The 20,858-nt window shown below is 36.2% G+C and overlaps 2 protein-coding genes across 2 annotated transcripts in view; one reads left to right on the top strand and one right to left on the bottom strand.

Moving 5' to 3' along the window:
• shams (glucoside xylosyltransferase 1 shams) overlaps window positions 1–9,712 on the bottom strand; it is a 37,209-nt gene extending 27,497 nt beyond the window's left edge. The window contains exons 1-3 of the mRNA XM_081742101.1: window positions 9,371–9,712; window positions 7,118–7,268; window positions 1,921–2,055 (exon numbers count right to left, since the gene is read on the bottom strand). Coding sequence (XP_081598227.1) covers window positions 1,921–2,055; window positions 7,118–7,268; window positions 9,371–9,567 — 483 coding nt within the window. The 5' untranslated portion in view covers window positions 9,568–9,712. The remainder of the gene's footprint in view (window positions 1–1,920; window positions 2,056–7,117; window positions 7,269–9,370) is intronic.
• Window positions 9,713–10,262: 550 nt separating this feature from the next.
• The window catches only part of Tsr1 (Tsr1 ribosome assembly factor), a 52,188-nt gene continuing 41,592 nt past the window's right edge, over window positions 10,263–20,858 (top strand). Inside the window, exons 1-4 of the mRNA XM_081742099.1 lie at window positions 10,263–10,535; window positions 13,022–13,292; window positions 15,508–15,727; window positions 19,176–19,376. Of these exons, the coding sequence (XP_081598225.1) occupies window positions 10,427–10,535; window positions 13,022–13,292; window positions 15,508–15,727; window positions 19,176–19,376 (801 nt within the window). The 5' untranslated portion in view covers window positions 10,263–10,426. The remainder of the gene's footprint in view (window positions 10,536–13,021; window positions 13,293–15,507; window positions 15,728–19,175; window positions 19,377–20,858) is intronic.

Genomic DNA, 20,858 nt, shown 5'->3' with positions numbered 1-20,858 from the left:
ATATAATTGAGTAGTGCATAATATATTCCTAATCTACTAGTCATGCAGATCATTTTGATATACAGGACGTATATAGCTTATCCAGACTTAAGAGTGGACTGTTGGTCTTATGGGAACAGCGATGCCAAGTTGACCATTAAAAACAAATGCAGAACAGATCGCGCTTCTATTATACTGCCGACTGATGTTGCCAACTCACGTAGTAAAAAAATAAATCCACACCACAACGATTAATAAATAATAATAATAATAATAATAATGATTAATAATAAACAACTTACCACATTGAATCAATCGCACTCCAAAGAATCAATTCCTTCCATATCATCATCATCATCCCAACTTATACTTTTACCCGCGTTTTGCTGCTTTAAATAATTAAACACGTTCATAACAATAGCCCTTTCTTTGCTCTTCAATACTTGACCACTCCTACGCTTAAAAGAGGTGCTGGCTGTAATTTCTTCAATTTTGATATATTAACACACACTCACGCATCTATGCACACACAGACACACGCGGTTTTGTTCCCAGAACAGCACAGTAAGTAAATAAAAACAATCAAGAAAATGCCGAATGTTCAGAGACCACACACTGCACAATAGCAAAGACACAACAGAGAAGAATTTCGTCTAGAATCTGACATGAGTCATCTAGCGCGACAAAAGACGATATAGTAGGTAAGCTATTGGCCCCACCCACCGCACCAAACGGTCTCCTTATTTCCTGGTGTAGTTTCTGAAACCAATGCTATTATGAAACCAAACCGAAATCACAGTCAGTTATGAATTCCCAAAGAAATTTCAATGCACGAAAGATAAAAGAAATATGAAATGCGTCCTGCAGCAATTCTCGCTGAAATTTTCTTCCTGACGGGGAATACATAGGCCTATATATAATTAATAATCGAACTCAGATGTTCCGAGAAACACTTCATGAATCAGTGTTTGGCCTAAGAAGTTTTACACTTAGCATTTATATTTAATACAAATAAGTTAATAGTTATGGAAAGATATGGATTATGGCTGTAGCTTGGTTAAATAATAATAATAACAATAATAATAAACCTAATAAAACTCAAGTACTTGAAAAAACATCCCGCAGACCATCCCCTGAAATTATTACTGCCTTTTTATTCAGAGTGCCCCCATGGATGAGTGATTACGCTCGCCGCCTTTAATCAAAAGGGTCCTGGGTTCGATTTCCGGTGGGGACACAAGTTGTTCGAATCTTGCGTTAAGTTGCAACAACATTTCCCCTCTCTTTCCTTTTTTGATTAAAATATTTTTCTTTGATTGAGATGGAAAAAAAAAGGAAGAAAAGGAGATGGAAGTAAAATTTTACTTTTTTTTAAAATCGGAAAGATTTCATTCAATTCTTTCTGGCCGTACTTTTATTTCTTTTTTCGTACTTGAAATCAGTAGAAGTGACAATACTAATGAGCCCACGAATGTAGGTTGACACTACGGTGAAATTTCTCGTCAGTTGGCAACGGTATGTTTGGGCAGACAGTTTTAGTCATGTGAAAATGCACCGGCAACGTTTTAGCAGCCGTTATGCTTATGGTGTCTTCCCCCTTCGAGTTTCAAAAACAAAAATTATTTTTGTATCGTCGGTAAATATTTAACATTCTTTAAGACAAACTACAGTAGTGAAATCTGTTGTGTTTAAGGAGGCAAGTACGCAGAAGTAAAAGCCCATAAGCAACCACAGTACAGACTTAACTCTTGACGAGCTGTGGGTCGAGTTGTTCTACATATTTCCAACCCTGAAAGGAATTGAAACCTGTTTTGGAACTTGCTCGACAAACCCTTTCAGGAAATATATAGGTTATCCCCAGATTCAAGGCTCAACTTTGGAGTCATTCCCGGTTAGTTTACAACAATATAATTGGAGACGGAATTTGAGAATTCCACTTACCGGTAGGAAGAGCCTTTGAGACGCACACAATTTGAAGAGTTTTCGCCATTCTTTTACGTCCTCCTGTTGAGGAAATGAAATTGGTAACACAGTAAAGGAAAACCTTTCATTCGTTATGTTTCTCCACTCGTTCAACTGAAAAGAAAACAAAAATAATTAAAGCAATAAAAAAGAAAGTAATACTGAAGAAAACGCCGATACATCTTTTTTGAAATGCTTTACATTCTTTTCTCTAAGTGGAATCATTAACCTTTTTAAACTTCAAGACAGAGCCAACCTTTAATGGCAATGTTAATGATTCGTTTTTAAGGACTTCGACTTATGAACCAAAACTCCTATATAAAGAGTGTGACTTATTTAATGTAACAAACGTCGGGAGATGACTCCTGACCCGAGGTAAGAAAAAAATTTCCATGAGTGTAGGACGATTTGACTGTGGTGTAAATTACAATCGAGATAAAAAAAAAGATATATTTTTAATTATTTTCTCATAGAGGTTAAAGAACCACAAATTCATTTCTTGATGTTCTTTGAGTTAGAAGAGAGCAGAAGTTTCCAACTAACAGTGTGACTGGCCGAAGTGAGACAGTATCCAGCGCTATGTCATATTGCCTCTGGTTTTTCACTGATGAAGGCATACTACCCCTGGGTTTTTAATGATCCAGACATGCTGTCACTGGAGGGTAGATGCTAAATACCTTTAATTGACGAAGAGCTTTGCACGTAAAAAAAGATTTTATTTCTTATGTAGAAATAATTTCTAAGTTCACAACACCGTCACTTTTGTCATCTTTTTCCTACATTTTGTTTTTAAAATGAGATGCCTTCAAAAATTTCATCTAATTCATACTTTTATGTGCCATATTCAACTGTTTGTTTCTTATATGTGTGTGTGTGTCTTCTTGCCTTAATGCACATAAATGTCGTGTTTTGAGCATGGGCTGATTTAGGGGTTGTCTGCTGTGGGAAACAGATCTTCCGGGGATTTGGAATATTCCTCAGTCGAGTAGGGGGAGGGGGGTCTGGGAGTCTTCCCGAAGGAAATTGTTAATATAAGAACTCAGGTTCTGGGAGAAGAAGCTCTCGAATGGTTTTCAGTCATTATGTAAATAAAAATTCAATCTTTCAGGCATCACATCTCCACTGTATTCAACATTTAGATAGCTGGTTTTTCCGAGTCAAAATCGTAATAAAACATATCGCCTCTGCTTTTTGTTTTTCACTTCAAACACTGAAGAATATAATTCTAAATACTATTCTATGCTACGTGACTTCTGTAGGTGAGTCGGTCATAACAGAAATAGGTTAGGAGGAATATACCCACAGTTACACGATACATATAAAATACTGCCGTAGATTAGCTTCGGGGTCAGTTCGGTGGTGAAGCAAGGCGGTTGCCTCAGATTTGGAATCTGTACTATACAATAGAATAGAATAGAATATTTTATTGTCATTGGGCTTTACAAGCAATAGACAACGTCCGAATGAGACATACATATAGATACAGATATATATATATAAAAAATAATCATCGCATACAGACAATCAGTTATTGGTTAATTTTATAATGAACAACCTAATAATATTTGAAATAAAGTGCCACTGCAAATTAGAACACAATGTCATGACATTCACTAAACTCTTGAATCGAGTAAAATGGATTCTTTACTAACCAATCATATATTTTTTTCTTATAGACCTTAAATGGCAGCTGTTATATGAAGGATGTTAGTTTATTAAATAGCTTTGGTCCTATAACTAAATAACTATTTTTGATCTTCGATAATCTAGTAAAAGGTGTATCAATTTTCTTACACAATTTAGTATTATATGTATGTACTTCATCCCTGAGTGTCATATTTGCGGTACGTGACGTTTGGGCGCCGCCGTTTGGGCGCGGACGTTTGGGCCCCGCCGTTTGGGCACTGGACGTTTGGGCGCGAAGCCATTTGGGCGCCAGACGTTTGGCCGCGAGTTTAAAAGTCGTTATGTTAGGCGCTGAGTACAAAGTTCGAATCAAGATATCACAAGGTGTCTACTGTAGTGGAAGTCCTTGAATTATACTGGATTTTGTTTTACATACTAGAAATACTGGAATTTCAAAATTATAAAAACTGAATTAACAATTAAATTTTGTAAATTTAAGTTTCAACGAAAGTTAAGTGTGCATTTTATTTGATAACTTTTCAAGCCAAATGTAAGTCGACCAGACTACATATGATTAACTGCATTACATACATAGTGAGCCTGTTCCATTAAAAAACTTAAAGCAGGCCTTCTACTGTAGTTACGCAATAAGTGTGAATGTCAAACACATTTCTAGTGGCTAAATGACCAATATATGTACACTTAACTATTATTTTTCACTTTGAAATCGTTGTTTTTTTTTCTTTCGCCACTTTCTTTAATGCAGATTAAATGGTTACAATGGGACAAAAAAAAATGTGTAAGTTTTGATTTTTATATTGGAATGTTAATAAAAAAAGTGATACCAGAAATACGGCATACTACAGTTCCTAAACTCAATGTGTTAGACATCCTGTATGCAAAATATGTCTTACACACCATGTATGCAAAATATCTTTCCCTCAACTCGATTAGGATATAGGATTTTTAGATTTCTGGGCTCTCGGCATCTAAGGCCATTTAGCCCGTCACGTTTGAGGGAGCACACTATCCGGGGAAAGGGAAGGAAGGAAGCGGCCTGGAACTATAAATTAGGTACCACCCCGGCATTTGCCTGATGTGAATGAAGAAAACCCAGGAAAACCTCATTCAGGGTGGCTGGCCTGAAAGAGCGTGTTACACTTTTCCGACCGAGTGCCCCCACCGGGAATCGAACCCGGGACCGATCGCACCGAAGGCGAGAGTGTTAGCGACTACGCTGCAATCTTTTATTGGTAGTTCTTTATTGGACTTAAGGAAGAGAAGAGTTTGGCAAACGTAATACGAAAGAAAACAAATTTTAATATTCATAAATATGTAATTATTAACTTTCTTTAAAAAAATACAAAAATTAAATCAATATGTTTTAATTAACATTAAGAAAATTAACAGTTCGTCTGATTCCTTTATTTCCTAGCTTTCTTATATAATACAAAAATTAGATCAGAAGTACAAGAATCGTGAACAAGAGAAAAATCAATCCATGACGAGGTTAGGCAACAAATGCCACAAACCCATTAAACTATTTAATTTAGATGAATAAATAAGATAGAGATAGAAAATATACAGATAAATGAGGTGAGATAAAGATAGAAGTGTAGGAAATGTACATATCTTGATTGGTGCTTAGTTTTCAGTGCCTAGCTTACTTTATATGTCGTAAATTGTGATTTTTACTATGTACCTCGCGCCCAAACGTCTGGCGCCTAAACGGCTTTGCGCCCAAACGTCCGGCGCCCAAACGGCAGCGCCAAAACGTCCGCGCCCAAATGGCGGCGCCCAAACGTCCTGTCCCGCATATTTGCGAGGTTTTGCTTAGTGTAAAGTAGCACTTGATAAATATATACATTAACTACTGTCATTATCTTAAGCCTGATAAATAGTGGTTTACAGTATTCTTTATCATGTGTTCCAACAATAATCCTGATAGCTTTCTTTTGCAAAACTAGAACTTTTGCAAAACTACATCTTCTGAAGTCTCCGTCATTTGAAGTTCTGACATGGATCTCTCCCGATCATCAAAGGTTGGATCTTCTGGTCTCTCCTGCCAAACATTAACGTAAGTGACAATCCTTCTCTTATCTTAAAATATGAATAAATGTCTACTTGTGATTTTTCAATACGAAATGGTCAAGAATTTTTAAGATGTAATTGGAAATGTCTCCCATTTATATCTCACTTTTGTCATTTCATTTAATCAACATTTTAAATTGAGTTTTCTTATATGTTTAACAAATTATTGTAATTATCATGTAAATTTCCTATGACTAAGACTAAGGGTGTAAATTATAAAGTGGTGACAGAAGTTTTGGAAAACCTATATTCTTTCCAACGAAATTTGTTTACATTTCTTTATTTAATAGCATTATGGCTAATAGAATTTAAAATTAACCACAATACAAAGGCGGACCATTTTTTATTTTTTTAAGCTTTTAGTTTAACAACCAACGGTTATAGCCTGCAGACGAAAGAGGATGGATGATTACGGTAAATGATTATGAAGTTCACTTTTTTGTGCTCTCCCACCGGGAATACAACCTGGGACCATGCCCACCAACGGGAAACACGCTAGTCACTAGCCCGGCGGGGAGAGCTAGATGTTCCACTATTCTAGAACAATAGTCTTTCACAATAGTAGTCATTATCAAGACTGATAGAATGTAAGCTGTTGAGCGGCCACACTGGTTAACGCTCCGACACGGTTTAAAAGTAATAGAATAAACAGACGTCTGAAATCGTGTTAATTGTATATTACACGCTCTGGTTGATATAATTACGCGGATATGAAAAGTAGGATTGGTTCAGAAGTATTTTACAACAGATGGCGTTGTTGTATCTTAACAGATAAGGTGTTTGGTCTTATTCTGCAGAAAAACATCCAACAACCTGTGCTAGGTGGTCATCAAAAATGAACAATTATTTGTTACTGTGGTTTGTATGTAGTTGAAGAGGGCCAGGCATTTCCCCCCCCCCAAAAAAAAAAGTTAATATTAATATTAGGTTAGAGCTACCTAGTTGCTTCATTGTACTTAGATTCCCTTAGGTGCACTTCCGGTAAGTACATACATTGCAATCTATTCTTAAACGACGCACAAATCAATTACGTTTCCCTTACTTCAACTCATTTCTTCTGTAAACCTTCCATTTTTTACGTACTTGTGGCCCCCTTCATAAGCCCCGTTATCATGTCCGAAATATATATATATATTTTTAAAAGAATAAATTCGCATATACGGCTTTATGAAAGTATGAATTGTTAAAGCGGCTTTTACCTTTCGCTTTCCAAAACACCGTTGTAGGAACATAAGAAATATATCTTACAAGGTTAGAAACATTAGAAAAAATCTACTAGCCAGATGGAATAAAACACATTTCTGATTAATCGTACTTTACTCGCCAAACGTTAAAAAAAAAAAAAAAAAAAAAAAAAAAAAAAAAAAAAAAAAAAAAAAGTATTCGCCACTGGCGAGTAGGCGAATGGATTTTTTAAGCCCTCCCTATAAGTAGGATAATTATAAGAAGAATGTCTCACCTTTACACGTAAGCCAGGAATCAAATCATCATCGGCAACAACAATTAACCGAAGGGGAGCCTGAGTGAACAAAATGGCAGATTTTAACATCACAAGAGCTTCACTCTGCCTATCACCGCAGATTACAACTGCCAATACTATTTCGGTTATTCTGGAAAAAACAGAGAGAGAAAAACTATTAGATTTATTTTCAACTTACTTATTTTACACACAACTTGCATTCAACAAAATCTTGATGTCTCAGCGATTTACTACTGTATAAAATACAATTTCTAAAAAAGAAGAATGTATTCGAAAGTCACATTTCATTCTGTGATACATTTTAAAAAAAGCAAGCTTCAGTCAATAATGCAGACATTACGTTGTTTGTCGTGTGCATAATAATACGGGGACAATTTTTTAAATATTAAAATTCATATGTAAAACCTATTAATTCAGAAAGAGAAATCTTTCAGGAACTTATCTGGGTTAAGTTCCAAAGTTGGTGGTCCGTTTCCAGCAAAATTTTGAAAAATTTACCGCGAAGAAATTGGTAATTTGCTCGTTTGTTGGTTGATAATATGTACGGATAGCGGAAGTTGTCCTTATATTTTTATAAGCGGTTATAAACATAGAATTATTTGGCAAGCGGAAGGAGCTACTTCGCACAAGGTTCCCGCATGGTTAGATTATGGGAAACTAAAAAGCATTTGTATTGTGAACATGGTTGTAGGTGTACAGAGATGCTCCCATTGGTATCCTTACGCAGACACGAGAAATTATTTTCTATAAATTTTAACAAAATACTTGTAGGCCCAAACTTCCCTAAAACTAAGCTTACCCGATTCTACTCTACTTATCCCTACCTTTTTTTTACTCTATCCTACCCTACTCTATTGTATCCTTTTAAAGTGGTCCTAAAAATTGATGACTTTTTAAATTTTTCGTAGCTGTTAAAACGCTTTCTGTTGAAACCCAAGTGGACGACCAACTTCGGAATAAATGCCACTTATTTTCGAAGGCAGAGAAAATGTAATCATTTATGAACACAGGAAGAAAGTTAAAAGTGCACTTTATTACTACTCAAAGCCAAATAGCTTATAGTGACCACCGAGCGCAATCATTATGATGGCACATAAGTTTCGAAAGCAATTTGTGTTACAGAAAATGCCTAGCTGTATACATTAAATTTTCACTTCTGACTAATTAATTAAAAGCTAGTAGAGGCGTGTTAGGATAGGACCGGGTACAGTAGGTTACGTTGGTTTATATTTTCGAATCCCTCTTGTACCACGAGCAGATGCGAAAAAAATGAAAGCGTAGAAGGTATTAGGAAATAGTGAAATGTAATTTTTGAACATTTTTAGGGGTTCACTCGATCGGACGGTTACCAAATAAAAAAATTATAGATAAAATACGACGTGAAACATTCTTTTGTGAAGGAATGTGTGTGTAAATATAAGTGATTACTATCAGTACAAAGCACATTGAAATGAATTTTGAGTAATAGTGAAAGTATTGTATGTGTAAGTGTTCTCTTCCACTATTCTCCTTTATATGTATACCCCCGTCGCTGACGCGCCTGCTCCCTAAGGACACATCCCTTCGATACTGCTTAGGGCCCCACTGCTGTGCTTCTGCTCTGACTCGGATACATAGCATTCGTGCTTTTTAGTGGCCACCTAGTACAAATTGATTCGTGTTTCATGCATTGTAACTTTTATGTCATACGTCCACACTGTCTTTATTCTGAGCCCTCCTGAACTCAATCTGAAAGTAGTAATGAAGCTCTTCCTTTACTGCATGCTCTGCTAAAAGAAATAGCTACAAAGCTCTAACCTAACCTGAAAATGTAAGAAATGTGTCAACATTTCGTAGAACCGTCTGCTCGAGTAATGACATTTTTAGTGGACATCCTCAACATTACCTGCTCCACGTGGAATACCGGTATACGCAAGGAAAGGGTGTGGAAGTTATAGCTAGTTCCACAAATTGCAAATTTCCATGTTATACATATTTGTCCCTGTACTTTATCTCCACGGCTTCTTGATGCCAAAATGCGTAGATATACTCATGGACATTGAACTAGGTACGGTTTTCTATCCTTTTCGTTTGCCGTTTCTTACGTACCTTATTGTAAGGTTCTCATCGGAACTTAACCCAAACTTCCTTGTTTAATTAATAGGTCAACTCAAAAAATATAACACATTACTAAATAACCATTAACTTCGTAATACTTCGTATAACTTGACGCAGTAACCTATTTATACTTACCTTTCTTCTCTCGTTCTTATGTCATTGTAAGACAAGGGTGTACTTATGGAAATCGACGTATATTGGGAATCACTTGCACCTGTTTTGGGCGAATGACTAGCCTGCTTCAACACATTGAAATACACATAATACATGCATAGTCCAAATACTAGAGACAAAATACATAGTCTTGTGAAAAACTTCATATTTCCTATCATGAAGGAATAGCATTATTTACTTGTTTCCCTCCACGATTTCTGCCATGTAAACTACTTTGTATCTCCATCAGTTCCCTCCCTAGGAACACAGACATAAAAACATTGTTCACTGATTGGCTGCGCCTAATTGCTTTGCATCATTCTTTCGATATACGGAACATAAACCATCTGGGCGATAAAACTAGCATCAACTAAACCTAATTCCTCCCACAGCAGACTTTGAATTTAATTTTTATTTCTTATGTCAAAATATACTAGATTTTTAAATATGTATTCAGATGTTAATTCTTGTTAACATTTTAAACAAGAACAAATAGATAAAGTAACCTATACGAACGTAATATTTAGTTCATAGCATAGATTGATATTTAAATTTTGTGAAAAACAAATTCTTCGCTATGGATTAATATTTACATTTCTTTTCCTTACTATTCAATCTATTCATACTCAGTTTAAAGATTTAAAATAGTACATATTTGTTTAAAGCTTCGGGAGCCTTGAAGTTCGTAATTCTGAAGCTTTCCAGTTTTATTGCAGTTATCACATAATTGTCTGGGTTATGTCATTCAAAGCAGGTACCTTTTCATTCTAAAAACAGATAAACATTTAATGTAAAAGTAAGCCACGCCCATTTTACCAATCATGAAACATGTTTAAATCTCGCTTACTTGTTTATGATTATAATGGTTGTAGAATGCAGATTTGGGTATATCCACGTGCGACTGTATAATGATGGGTCTATACATAGTTGTAATCACCTAGAAAGTTTTCGCAGTGTAATAGGCAAAACTTCTTGTAGTATGATTGATTTGTAATTTAAACTATATTAATTGCACAAAAGTGACGAAAAACCTGGAAAATGGGTGTTGAAGGTCATAGACACAGACCTGGATTGCTAAAGCAGCAGAACAAGGCCCATAAACATGGTCAACATAGGAGCAATAGGGCTCTTGCTACGGCTGCAAAAGGTAACGTTTTTGCTTTCTTTGATACTCTCTGTGAAAAAGAAATTGGCTTGTGTATAGCCCGCTCCCCCCAGTTCTTTTCACCGGAACTGGAAGAGTCACTACTTCTACTACTACTACTGCTACTACTACTATCACTACTACTATTGCTATTACTACCGGTACTACTACTACTACCGGAGGACAGAACCCAACCAACCCCTGCGGGGCTTCTAACCCGTTCCTACTACTACTACTACTACTACTACTACTACTGCTACTAAATACCACCACCACTACTACTACTACTACTATTACTACTACCGCTACTACTACTACTTATACTAAAACTTCCATATCACAAGATTTACATCTTATATCTTTATAACATGCGATTTCGATTCATTATGAACTAATATGAATCGTTAGAATCACTATAATTCGTTAAAAATCACTGGGGGGAGCGGGCTATACTCAATCCAAGAAATTAATATCTTTAAAAGGGAAGTGAAGGGCATTTCCATTATAATCATTCTTGTACTTACATATTTAGTCAGTAGTAGATACGGAGATGATAATGGATGGGCCGTGCACTTAAATTTCCAGTATGTTCCAAGAACGATCCTTATAACTAACAGCCTTATTTTGAGCTTAGGTTTATAGTAGTCCGTCATAATGATGATCGTGCTATCCTATTTTATGGGAGCATATTATATTTTTGAATTGTGAGCTTCTTAGCAGGATATCTTCCACAGGAATTTTCAGCAATCCTTTCTTCGTTTCTCTGCATCTTTTTACTTCTAATTTCTCTTATTTCACTTATCACTTTACCGCATACCATGTTAAACCATCAACTGATTCATTTCTATTTGATAATATAAAATGCTCGTCGCGTTTCTGACATATTACATCATACTTGGGTAACTTTCACTCTTGCAAATATTTAATTACGCTCTTTTCTTATAATATAGAAATATAAGGAATTGAAGTTACCGTAACTCTACTTTGGGCAAGGGGATGATATCTTGTTACTGTTAGTATTATTCACAGGTTGTCATTGGCTCCTTGCTGTTCGTTATTCACATGGATATTTTCCCACTAATGTCGTTGCTGTTCCTGATTCACATAGTATTTCCTAACGAGCGTTAGCAAGTGAAGGCGGGTTAGAGCCCTGCGGAACATGTTGTTTTCTGTCTTTCGTTCTTGGGAACTGTAACTAACTGCGGGAACCGGTTCAGATGAATCGGTTCCTGTCACTGCCTTGCCTAAAGTAAAGATTTGCCGAATTGAAAATTGAAATTCCTTGAAATCCTACTGTTTTATCCTTTCACACGTCAGGTAATTCAAATTACTGTTTTAATATTCTATATGGTGATACATTCAAATATCCAGGGTTGGCAAAAACCATAGTTTTTATTGAAAAAACAAAACAAAAAAACTTTTTTGTTTAAACCCGGTTTTTATTGGTTTAAACCAGGTTTTTCTGGTTATATAATTTCCTCTGTGTTTATATTAGATATGGACAGAAATAGGTTTGTTTCCCCTTGATTTTACTATACAACAAGAGGGTTATGCTGGAAGGAGTCGCATAAGCTTATATCCGAGAGAAATTGTTCGCCATTTGGACTCGAAACCGAGACTGCTTGGCCACAAATGCGATGATTCGACCGACTCACGAAGGATTCCTGATAAAAACACGTTGTACTGATCTTTACATACTTGTTAATATAACCGTGAAGAGTCATTTGAGAAGGACAAAAAGGTAAACAGTTGTAAAAATCAAACGATTATACACTGTTATATATAAATCGGGAAACTCCCGCCTTAGTCATTGGGAAAATCCTTAACTTTAAATGCAAAGTCATAATGGAAAAATCCCTTTGTTGCTTGACATGTAAAATTTTATGGTCAACGTATCATAATCAGTCTATGCTAAAACTAATAAAATAAAATAACAGAAATTTGGAAATTATTCAAAATGCATTAATAGCCTTTATGCACTTTTCTTCTCTATAACTTCTAATAATTTCTTCTATGGCTCATGTATATTTATACCACTTGTCCAGTTCATTAAGTTCTCCTCTTGTTCTTTCTTTATTCTTCTCGCTTCCTTCCACTTCCTAATAATCTTTTTTTCTTTCTCTCTCTTTCTAAACCTCTATCCCCTTCCCAATCTATCCTATGTCCCTTTTCTTTCACATGTTTGTAAATAGCGTTATTTTGTCTTTTCATTCGAACATCATCTTCATGTTGTTGTAATCTAATTATAGTTATTAATATAATTCATTTTGTTCTGATCAGAACTGTGTTTTAAATGTTATTGTGATTATCCAGAACCATGGGGTTTTAGAACATACAGTACTTACTTATGTGCAGAGTGTCAGTCCGCAGCGACTACTTATGGAAGATAATTGAGCACAACTGCAAGACTGTTTACAAAAATTTTTGTGACACTCGCGGTTAATCGGGGTTTTACTGTATATGATAAATGGTAATTTCTTACATTTCAGGTAGGGTCTCAGCGAAGGCACTGGCGAAGAAGGTACAGAAACAGCTAAAGCGAGCTGAAAGAAGAAACCAAGCGTTGCAGCTTCGACAAAAGAAACGGGATGAAGTGTTAGCGAAGAAGAGATCGCTGGGCAGTGGGAAGAATCCTCCGTTTTTAGTAGCTGTGATTCCTTTATGCAAAGACGTGGATCCACAAGGGGTGTTGGAAATTGTCAAGCAAGCTGATGAAGAAGCTGTGATAGTTCATACTAAACAGGGACATTGCCATATCAGGTCAGTAGTCATAGAAGCGATCCTATTTCTAAGAGGTCTAAAATATGTACAGAAATGCTGTTGAGGTAACTCAATATAGTAATAATGATAAGAAGAAGGTATGCATTTAATGTGCCTTCCAATTTGTGCAAATAAGGTGGTTATTGTAGCAACTAGAATGTTTCTATCTTTGGCTATTTTTGTTGGTCTAGTTGCTAGAATGAACGCCGTTTGCTGCATAGAGTCCTGGGTTCAGTTGTTAGTGGGAGACCTGGAAATTTGAACGCTTTACATGGGGCACATTGGCTCAGTGGTAGAGCGCTTATCTCTGGTGTGGGGTCCCTGGTTCAATTCCCGGGCAAGTAAGTTTGTGGTGGACATCATCATGTCCGTGAGTTTTATCTGGGTACTCCCGTTTCCTCCCAGTTTCTCATTCCGTCAATTCCTCCATCATCATTTACTTGCCTCAATCATCGTCTCCGTTAGCTTCAAGAAGATAAACGTGGGACGTTAAATTGAAAGATTTACAAAAGATTTCATTTTATTATTGAACGCTTTACGGCGGTTCGATTCCACTATAAACCGCATATAGCCTTCGTGCTGTAAAGGGAAGCTATACGCCAACCAACAATTGTTGATCCTCAGATCGCACTTAGGAATTAATAGAAGTCTTGACCCGGGGGGGTAGAGTGGCTTCATCAAAACGGGGTGGTGGTACAGATATTTAGAAGGCGCCTCAAAGATGATCTGTTTACAGGTTATGGGCGCTGGAATTTGAAACTGTCTTAACTCTCATTTCAACTGCTTTACTCCACTGTTGTGTGTCGTGTCTCTAAATTGATTCGGAAATTTTGAAGAAATTACTGTAGTACAATTTATAGAATCAATCTGAATTTTAGGTGCTTCTTTAGCAGTGTTGTCTGGTTTAAACCAGCTTGTTTCCCCCCCCCCAAAAAAAAAAACTGGTTTAAACCAAAAAAACGAAAATTATTCGTAAAAGTGTAACTGTTCGTAAAATCTTGATGAACACACGTTTGGGGGTTATCACGTTTCACTCCCGTATCTTAGTTGTATTATATTCAGACCTATATTCCCCATTGATTACTCAAAGAGATTATACTACAAAAGCAATTTTTATTTTATACGTTTATGAATATTTCTTTTGCGATTTTTTATAGTTTGTTATTATTGTTATGCAATTGCAATCAAAGAAAAATTCTAAATATTGTTTCGTTTTAATAGTGTTTACTATTGATAAACTACATCAAAATATCGTACTTTGGGGGGGGGGGATAATGGCCATACATAAAAATTACAGTGTTGCCAGAATATCAAAGCCCCCCAAATTTAAGTTAAGGCAGCGACTAGAGGAACTAGCTCAACTGCATTTGATTACGTATCACGTTGTCTTGGTATTCTGTGAACTACTTTTTAACTAATAGTTGTATTTAGTTTGTGATAAACAAAATAGTTTTAACATACGGTTATTAAAATATAATGTTATTTGTAGTTCACAAGACACCAAAACAACATGATACGTAATCAAATGAAGTTGAGTTCGTTCCTCTAGTTGCTGCCTTAACTTAAATTTTTCGGAAAATGTTATTCTGGCAAGACTGTAATTTCCATGGATGGCAGTGGGGCTGCGGTGGCTCAGTGGTAGAGCGTTCACCTCTGGTGCTTTCGGTCCCGGATTCGATCCCAGCCCCCGCCAAGTGAACTTTGTGGTGGACAAACACCGTGTGCGTGGGTTTCCTCGGGTTTCTCCTACTTTCTTTATTCCACCATTTCATTCATCACTCATCATCACCGTCTCCTTTAGCCTAACCGGCATAACCGTGGGACGTAAAACAAAAGATTTCATTTTTTCCATGGATGGCAATACTGAAAATTCTTCAGCTTCATATTTTCTGTTGTAGAATAACATTATCTATGATTGGGGTAACTTGCATTTCATTATCTCCTTTCACTGATGAATAATCAAGCAAAAGAAAAAATGGTAAATTTTGTATTATTTTTAGTATGTCAATCTCTTAAGCTCTCGCCGGGTCTCGTGTGTCACAGACGCGAACGCTAATCATTCAGCGACCAGGGAACTGAATGTAACTGAGTTTATGTTTTATTAGTACTATTATCGTTTTAAAACTCATATATATTCTTTTTCTTTCTTCCAAAATTGTGTTGTATAAAGCTTTCAGCTCGTCGAAATTGATTTTGATTTTTTGTCTCTTTGTAGCGTCCCTCGGTTCAAACAGCGATTTTCGTTTGTGGTTCCTGAGCCAGGTAATCTCTATGCAACTCTCGATGCCACAAAAGTGTGCGACACGGTTGTTCTGTTGTTGTCAGCAGTACAGGGGATGGACGACTGGGGAGACCTTATCATGTCATCAATTGCTGCTCAAGGTTTACCGTCACCAATCATTGCAGTTCTGGACCTTCAGAGTATTCCACTTAAGGTTGGTTCCTCTTTACTATGTTCTTATGTATTTTTTGTATTGATCTGATGTGTTATTAAGGATTATTGTGGTTTGAGACTTGCTTCTTATAATTTCTTAGCACATATATACTAATGAAAGGAGAAAATAACAGATTTTTTTTTCTATAGGTGCGAATTCTAACGCTAGTGACTAACGACTATATCGCCCAGTCCGCTTCCCAGAACAGTGAGTAGCTGTTCTGGGAAGGGACTGGATGGCGTAGTGGTTAACGCATCGGCACGGTATGCCGGAGGTCTCGGGTTAGAGTTCCGGTCCAGTCAGCTACATTTTCACCCTTTGCCTTAGAATTTTTAATACATATGACTTGAAAGATTTGTGATTTTGTTTAATGTTTTCAGGGTTTAATGTTCTAAACCAGATTAGTGGTGGTCAAACGTCGTCTCGCGGGCCAGATCCGGCCCGCGATTATTTTTCATCCGACCCGCCAGTAAATAAAAATTTATGTTTTTTTCCCCCTGCGTAAGAAAGTGTAGCTGGCCATTGTAATATACGTGAACCAAAGCTTGACTGTCAACCAGCGTAGTTCATCTGCACGTAAAAATCGATAGTCTACGTTCATACGTAAACAATACGTAGATGATAGAAACAACGTACGTTATGTAATCCATGTAAATAATACGTAATTAATCTCATATACCAATTTTAAGTTTTTCAATAATATAAAAGTTCTGCTTGTTGGAAAAGAAGAAAAACACAGTTTTAATGATCGAAATTGAGATTGGAAATTCTTTCTGTCTAAAAGTAAAGTGAAAGAGATTCGTTGTAACGTGTTAATTAGTAGGCGTAATATGATAGTCTTGTTTACAGTGCCAAGTCGGCAGGATGCCTGCACACTGCAATAGTACTGTAGAAAATGTTATTTTTGTTTAAATTATTATTTCCCAACATAATTATTGGAGAATAGTGTCAAGCTGAAACAAGATGTAATATAATTGTTGATAGTCGCAGAAAATATTTTTGTTAATGTGTGATAAAATATAATTCTTAGTTACAATAGAAAATCTTTCGTTACTTTTGAAAAAATAATACCAAGTAATTTTTTTTTTTTTTAAGATAATAAAATTGAAACTAATCTGCAATAATATTTTCTTTGCATTACATTACATCGTCCGCAAAAAGTATAAGTGTTTTGGTGGTATAATTTCCCATTTCTGATTAACATTATTTGTTTCAGTGTGCAGATTAACAATATGGTTAATTATATAATGACTTACTATATAATATTATTTCTTTGGAAGAAAGTTAAACTATTTTCTTAATCTTAAGAATTTTTATTAAATTAGTGGTTTTACATTTTGCTAGGCAAGCTTGCAGAACATAATTGCATTCGTAACAGCCCGTGTAGAGTGTTGAATCCCAAGGCAGCGAAGGCATACGGCGCACCACTATTCCATTCCTTGTCACTTACAGAACGTTTCGTTAGCTCATTGTGCAGTTGTTGCCTTATGGTGGATAACATAGCGGATGCTACGATACAACCAGATGTCACTATACATATAATGGAATACTATTAATACAACCCTATACGTCACATTATTTAGTTCTGTATAACACGAAGGAAGAAATTAATTTCTTGTATTTCTTTTCTTTCGTAAAATATTAGATTTCACCATAAAAGTTTCGTACTTGTGCGCGCACATTCTTGTAGTAGTAGCAGTCTTAGCTTTTATTTCGAATCAAATCTAATTCTCATTTTATTTCATGAAACATAAGAAAATACGGAACTAAGTTTACTTGTGAACTTTGTTATACAACCATGTCTATGAATTCATCTTAGGCTCGTACATAATTGAACTCATTACGAAAAGCTGGCACAGACATACTTCTTTCTTTTTAAATTCCAAAATGTGTTCTGGAACCCGGACGCCACGTCCACGAGGTTTTAGATTATCAACCTCAGCAAAGATCCTGATATAAAATATTAGGTAATTTGAGTTGATTTTTAGTTTGGCTTCCCTTTCAGCAGCGAGGCTATATGAGACGTGGACCTACTGATTAACGTGGAATCCGAACCACATGAGCTCCCGCCGGGAATCGAACCCGGGTCTCCCACGCCAAAGGCGTGTACGCTAACCACTTAGCCACGAAGGAGCTCACCTATTAGGTAATTTTAAAGAGAGGGCAGTCCAGTGGATCTCAGAAGACAAGCGTGATAGAACCAAAGTTCTGTACTCTTCATTTATGTAACTTCAATTTAAAACAGTGTTCATCCTAAGTTTAATGCCGCCGAAATTGAGGGTGTTCGGCAAAATCGTTGCAGGACTAGTAGAGGAGTACTAGTCATCAGTACTTCGTCTGCGAGATAAGAATCTGCCGCCAATCAAAACCATATCAGGATCGAATTTGAAATGACAATCAAAAGTGTGGAACTGAATATTCATCATCAGGATCACTCAGGTATGTGTCAGAGAAATCAGAGAAATCTGTTCGTGCTAGGCTTTCCAAATGCATAAGACGATTCACTAACAGACACGTAAATTCACATTCAAAGTTAAAACTCTATTAAGTTTGATTTATGAGATTTTACCTCTCGCAAACACACCCAAATTAGAATCTTAGAAATAAAATTAATCTCATATTTCAACATTCTAAGCTTACACAGTCTTTTTTTTTTTCCTGTACAGTCCGCAGCAAAAAACCTGCAACATGAGCATGTAAGTTTATTGTGAAACGACAAAGTCTTTTGCTCCAAAATAAGTGTGCAGGAGAGAACGCCGAGGTTTCTCCTAGCGTCATTCGTACCACTTAGACGGTATGTTGATTCCCTGCGTTGTTAGGCGTAGTTTTACAATAAACTTATATGCTCTTGTTGCAGCTTTTTTGCTGCGGACTGTACAAGAAAATAACATTAATTATAGTCTACGTTGTGTATATAGTTTACACGGGGGAAAATATGACGTGGATTACGTATATATTACAGTAAAAATACGCGCAGACGTAAAATTATAATCTGTGGCACATTACTTTTTTTTTTAACTGAAAATATTTTCTTTTCAGTTAAATATGAACCAAGCCACTTCTACAAAGTAAGGTCGTTGGTTCCTGGTCGAATTTAAGAAAAACTCGGATTTCATCGAGTTCGTTCATGCCCCAATTGACCTAGCCTAGATACATGATCCAAGAAGCGGGGTAGAATAGAACAAAGATCCGCAGAATAGAGTATATATATAATATGCTCTTAAATGGCATTTGTTTCATGTTTATTTTTATTTGTTTGGCCGCCCAACTTGTTTCTTATTTTTTTCCTTGCCGGCGCCACTTTATTTTTCTGGCCAATAATGATCCCTGTTCTAAATATTCATATAAACATGTATTGTTTTGATTTTCCATTGTCTGTGTTGAGATGCGTTTGCTCTAACCAAGTAGTTGCACTAATTTTGATGATCTGATTCTTTTGTCGGTGCAGAAACGTAACGATACGAAGAAGAATTTGCAAAGGGTGGTTTCTCGCTGGCTGCCCGATGAGAAAGTCGTGCCTCTTGATAACGTAGGAGAAGGGCTTCTACTATTGAAGCGCATTGGGAGTCAACGGCAACGATCTGTCGCACAGAGGGATAGGCGACCGCATTTATTAGCTGAAGCAGTGGAGTTTCAACCCAACGAAGAGGTAAGTTGAAGGTTTTGTTAAAGTTCAAAGACAGAATACTTGTTTCAAGTCAGAAATTAACACATATTAATAGGACTTAGTTGAAACTTACTCGTAATACCAAATGCGTCTTCCTATAATTTTCCTCGACCTCATCGGTAGGTTGAGACCTTCAAAAGGAAAATTATCTCCAATCACAAAATGAAATGTCACACAAATGAAAACTTACAAACATCACAAACTTACTTGGTCGAGAATCGAACCAGGGCTCTACCTATAGGAGGTAAGCACTCTACCACTGATTCACCATGCAGTCCCTGAAGCGATTTTTAAAACTGAATCTATCCTTTTCTTCAGTCACATTTCAGAATGATGAAAGCATTTGTTGAGAAACTAACTCTATGGCGTATGGAACCCGGAGGTTCAATGCTGCATTTACAAAAGTTCTCCATCGACTTCTATCCTTAGCCAACTGGATCCAGTTTCTACTTTGTATTCCTATTTCTGCAAGATCCATCATAATATTGTCCTCCCATCTTCACTTAGATCTTCCTAATGGTCGTTTTCCGATTGGATTCCAGTTAAAACTTTGAAAGTGTTCCTATTTTCTTCCATTCTGGCTACATTACCTTCCCATTTGAGCCTCCTAGATTTGATGACCTTAATAAGGTTTGGTAAGTGGTATAAATTATGTATTTCCTCGTTAGGAAGTTTCTGCCATTCCCCCATTCCCGTTTCTCTTGGGTACGAATTTTTCGTCTCAGGATCTTGTTCTCAAATACTTTCAGTCTATGTTCTTCTCTCAGAGTAAGCGACCATGTGTCGCAACCATACAGGTTATTGAGTAACTCACATATTTATTTTAGAATTGCTCGTTTTGTGACAATAAACTAAATTTTAAGTCACTGTTTTTAGCTTGCTCACTGGCTGACCTCTTATCTTGAGGAACTCAAAACTACATACAAAATAAATATATAGGATTGGAAATTGTAAGAAACACTTCCTATATTAGAAACCATCTTGAGTTTACGGAATATTTTGTAATGACACTGGCCGAAATCGCTGAGTGTGATGGTTCAGACATTTGTATCACTAAGAGGGGTATTGGAACCAGGATAAAGGAGCATATGAGATGCAAGACAAAGATTCTGCGACTCCTGGCTTATTCAGGAACCTAGATATGTCCTAACAATATTAATAAAGTGAACATAATTCCCAAACCACATCACGAATTGAAGAAAACGTCTCTAAATCATATTATGTAAAACCAAGAATCCAACATTAAATTTTGCCTGAGTCTAACCTTGAATATATATATATATATATATATATATTGCGTGGATTTAATTTATTCGTAGCAATATTTCGCTTCAATAGTCAGCTACCATCTTAGGCCTGTTCTTCAAAATTAAGTTGAATATTAATTGTTGAATTAACTTGTTACTGAGTTTTTTTTTTTTTCCCTTTAACTGTGAAGTATCTTTTATTCTGGAGTACTTACAT

Source organism: Thermobia domestica, chromosome 16 (assembly GCF_964235325.1).
Source record: "Thermobia domestica chromosome 16, izTheDome1.hap1.1, whole genome shotgun sequence".
Classification (NCBI taxonomy): Eukaryota; Metazoa; Arthropoda; class Insecta; order Zygentoma; family Lepismatidae; genus Thermobia; species Thermobia domestica.
Note: the sequence above shows the minus strand (reverse complement) of the source record. Positions and strands in the feature narration are given on the sequence as shown.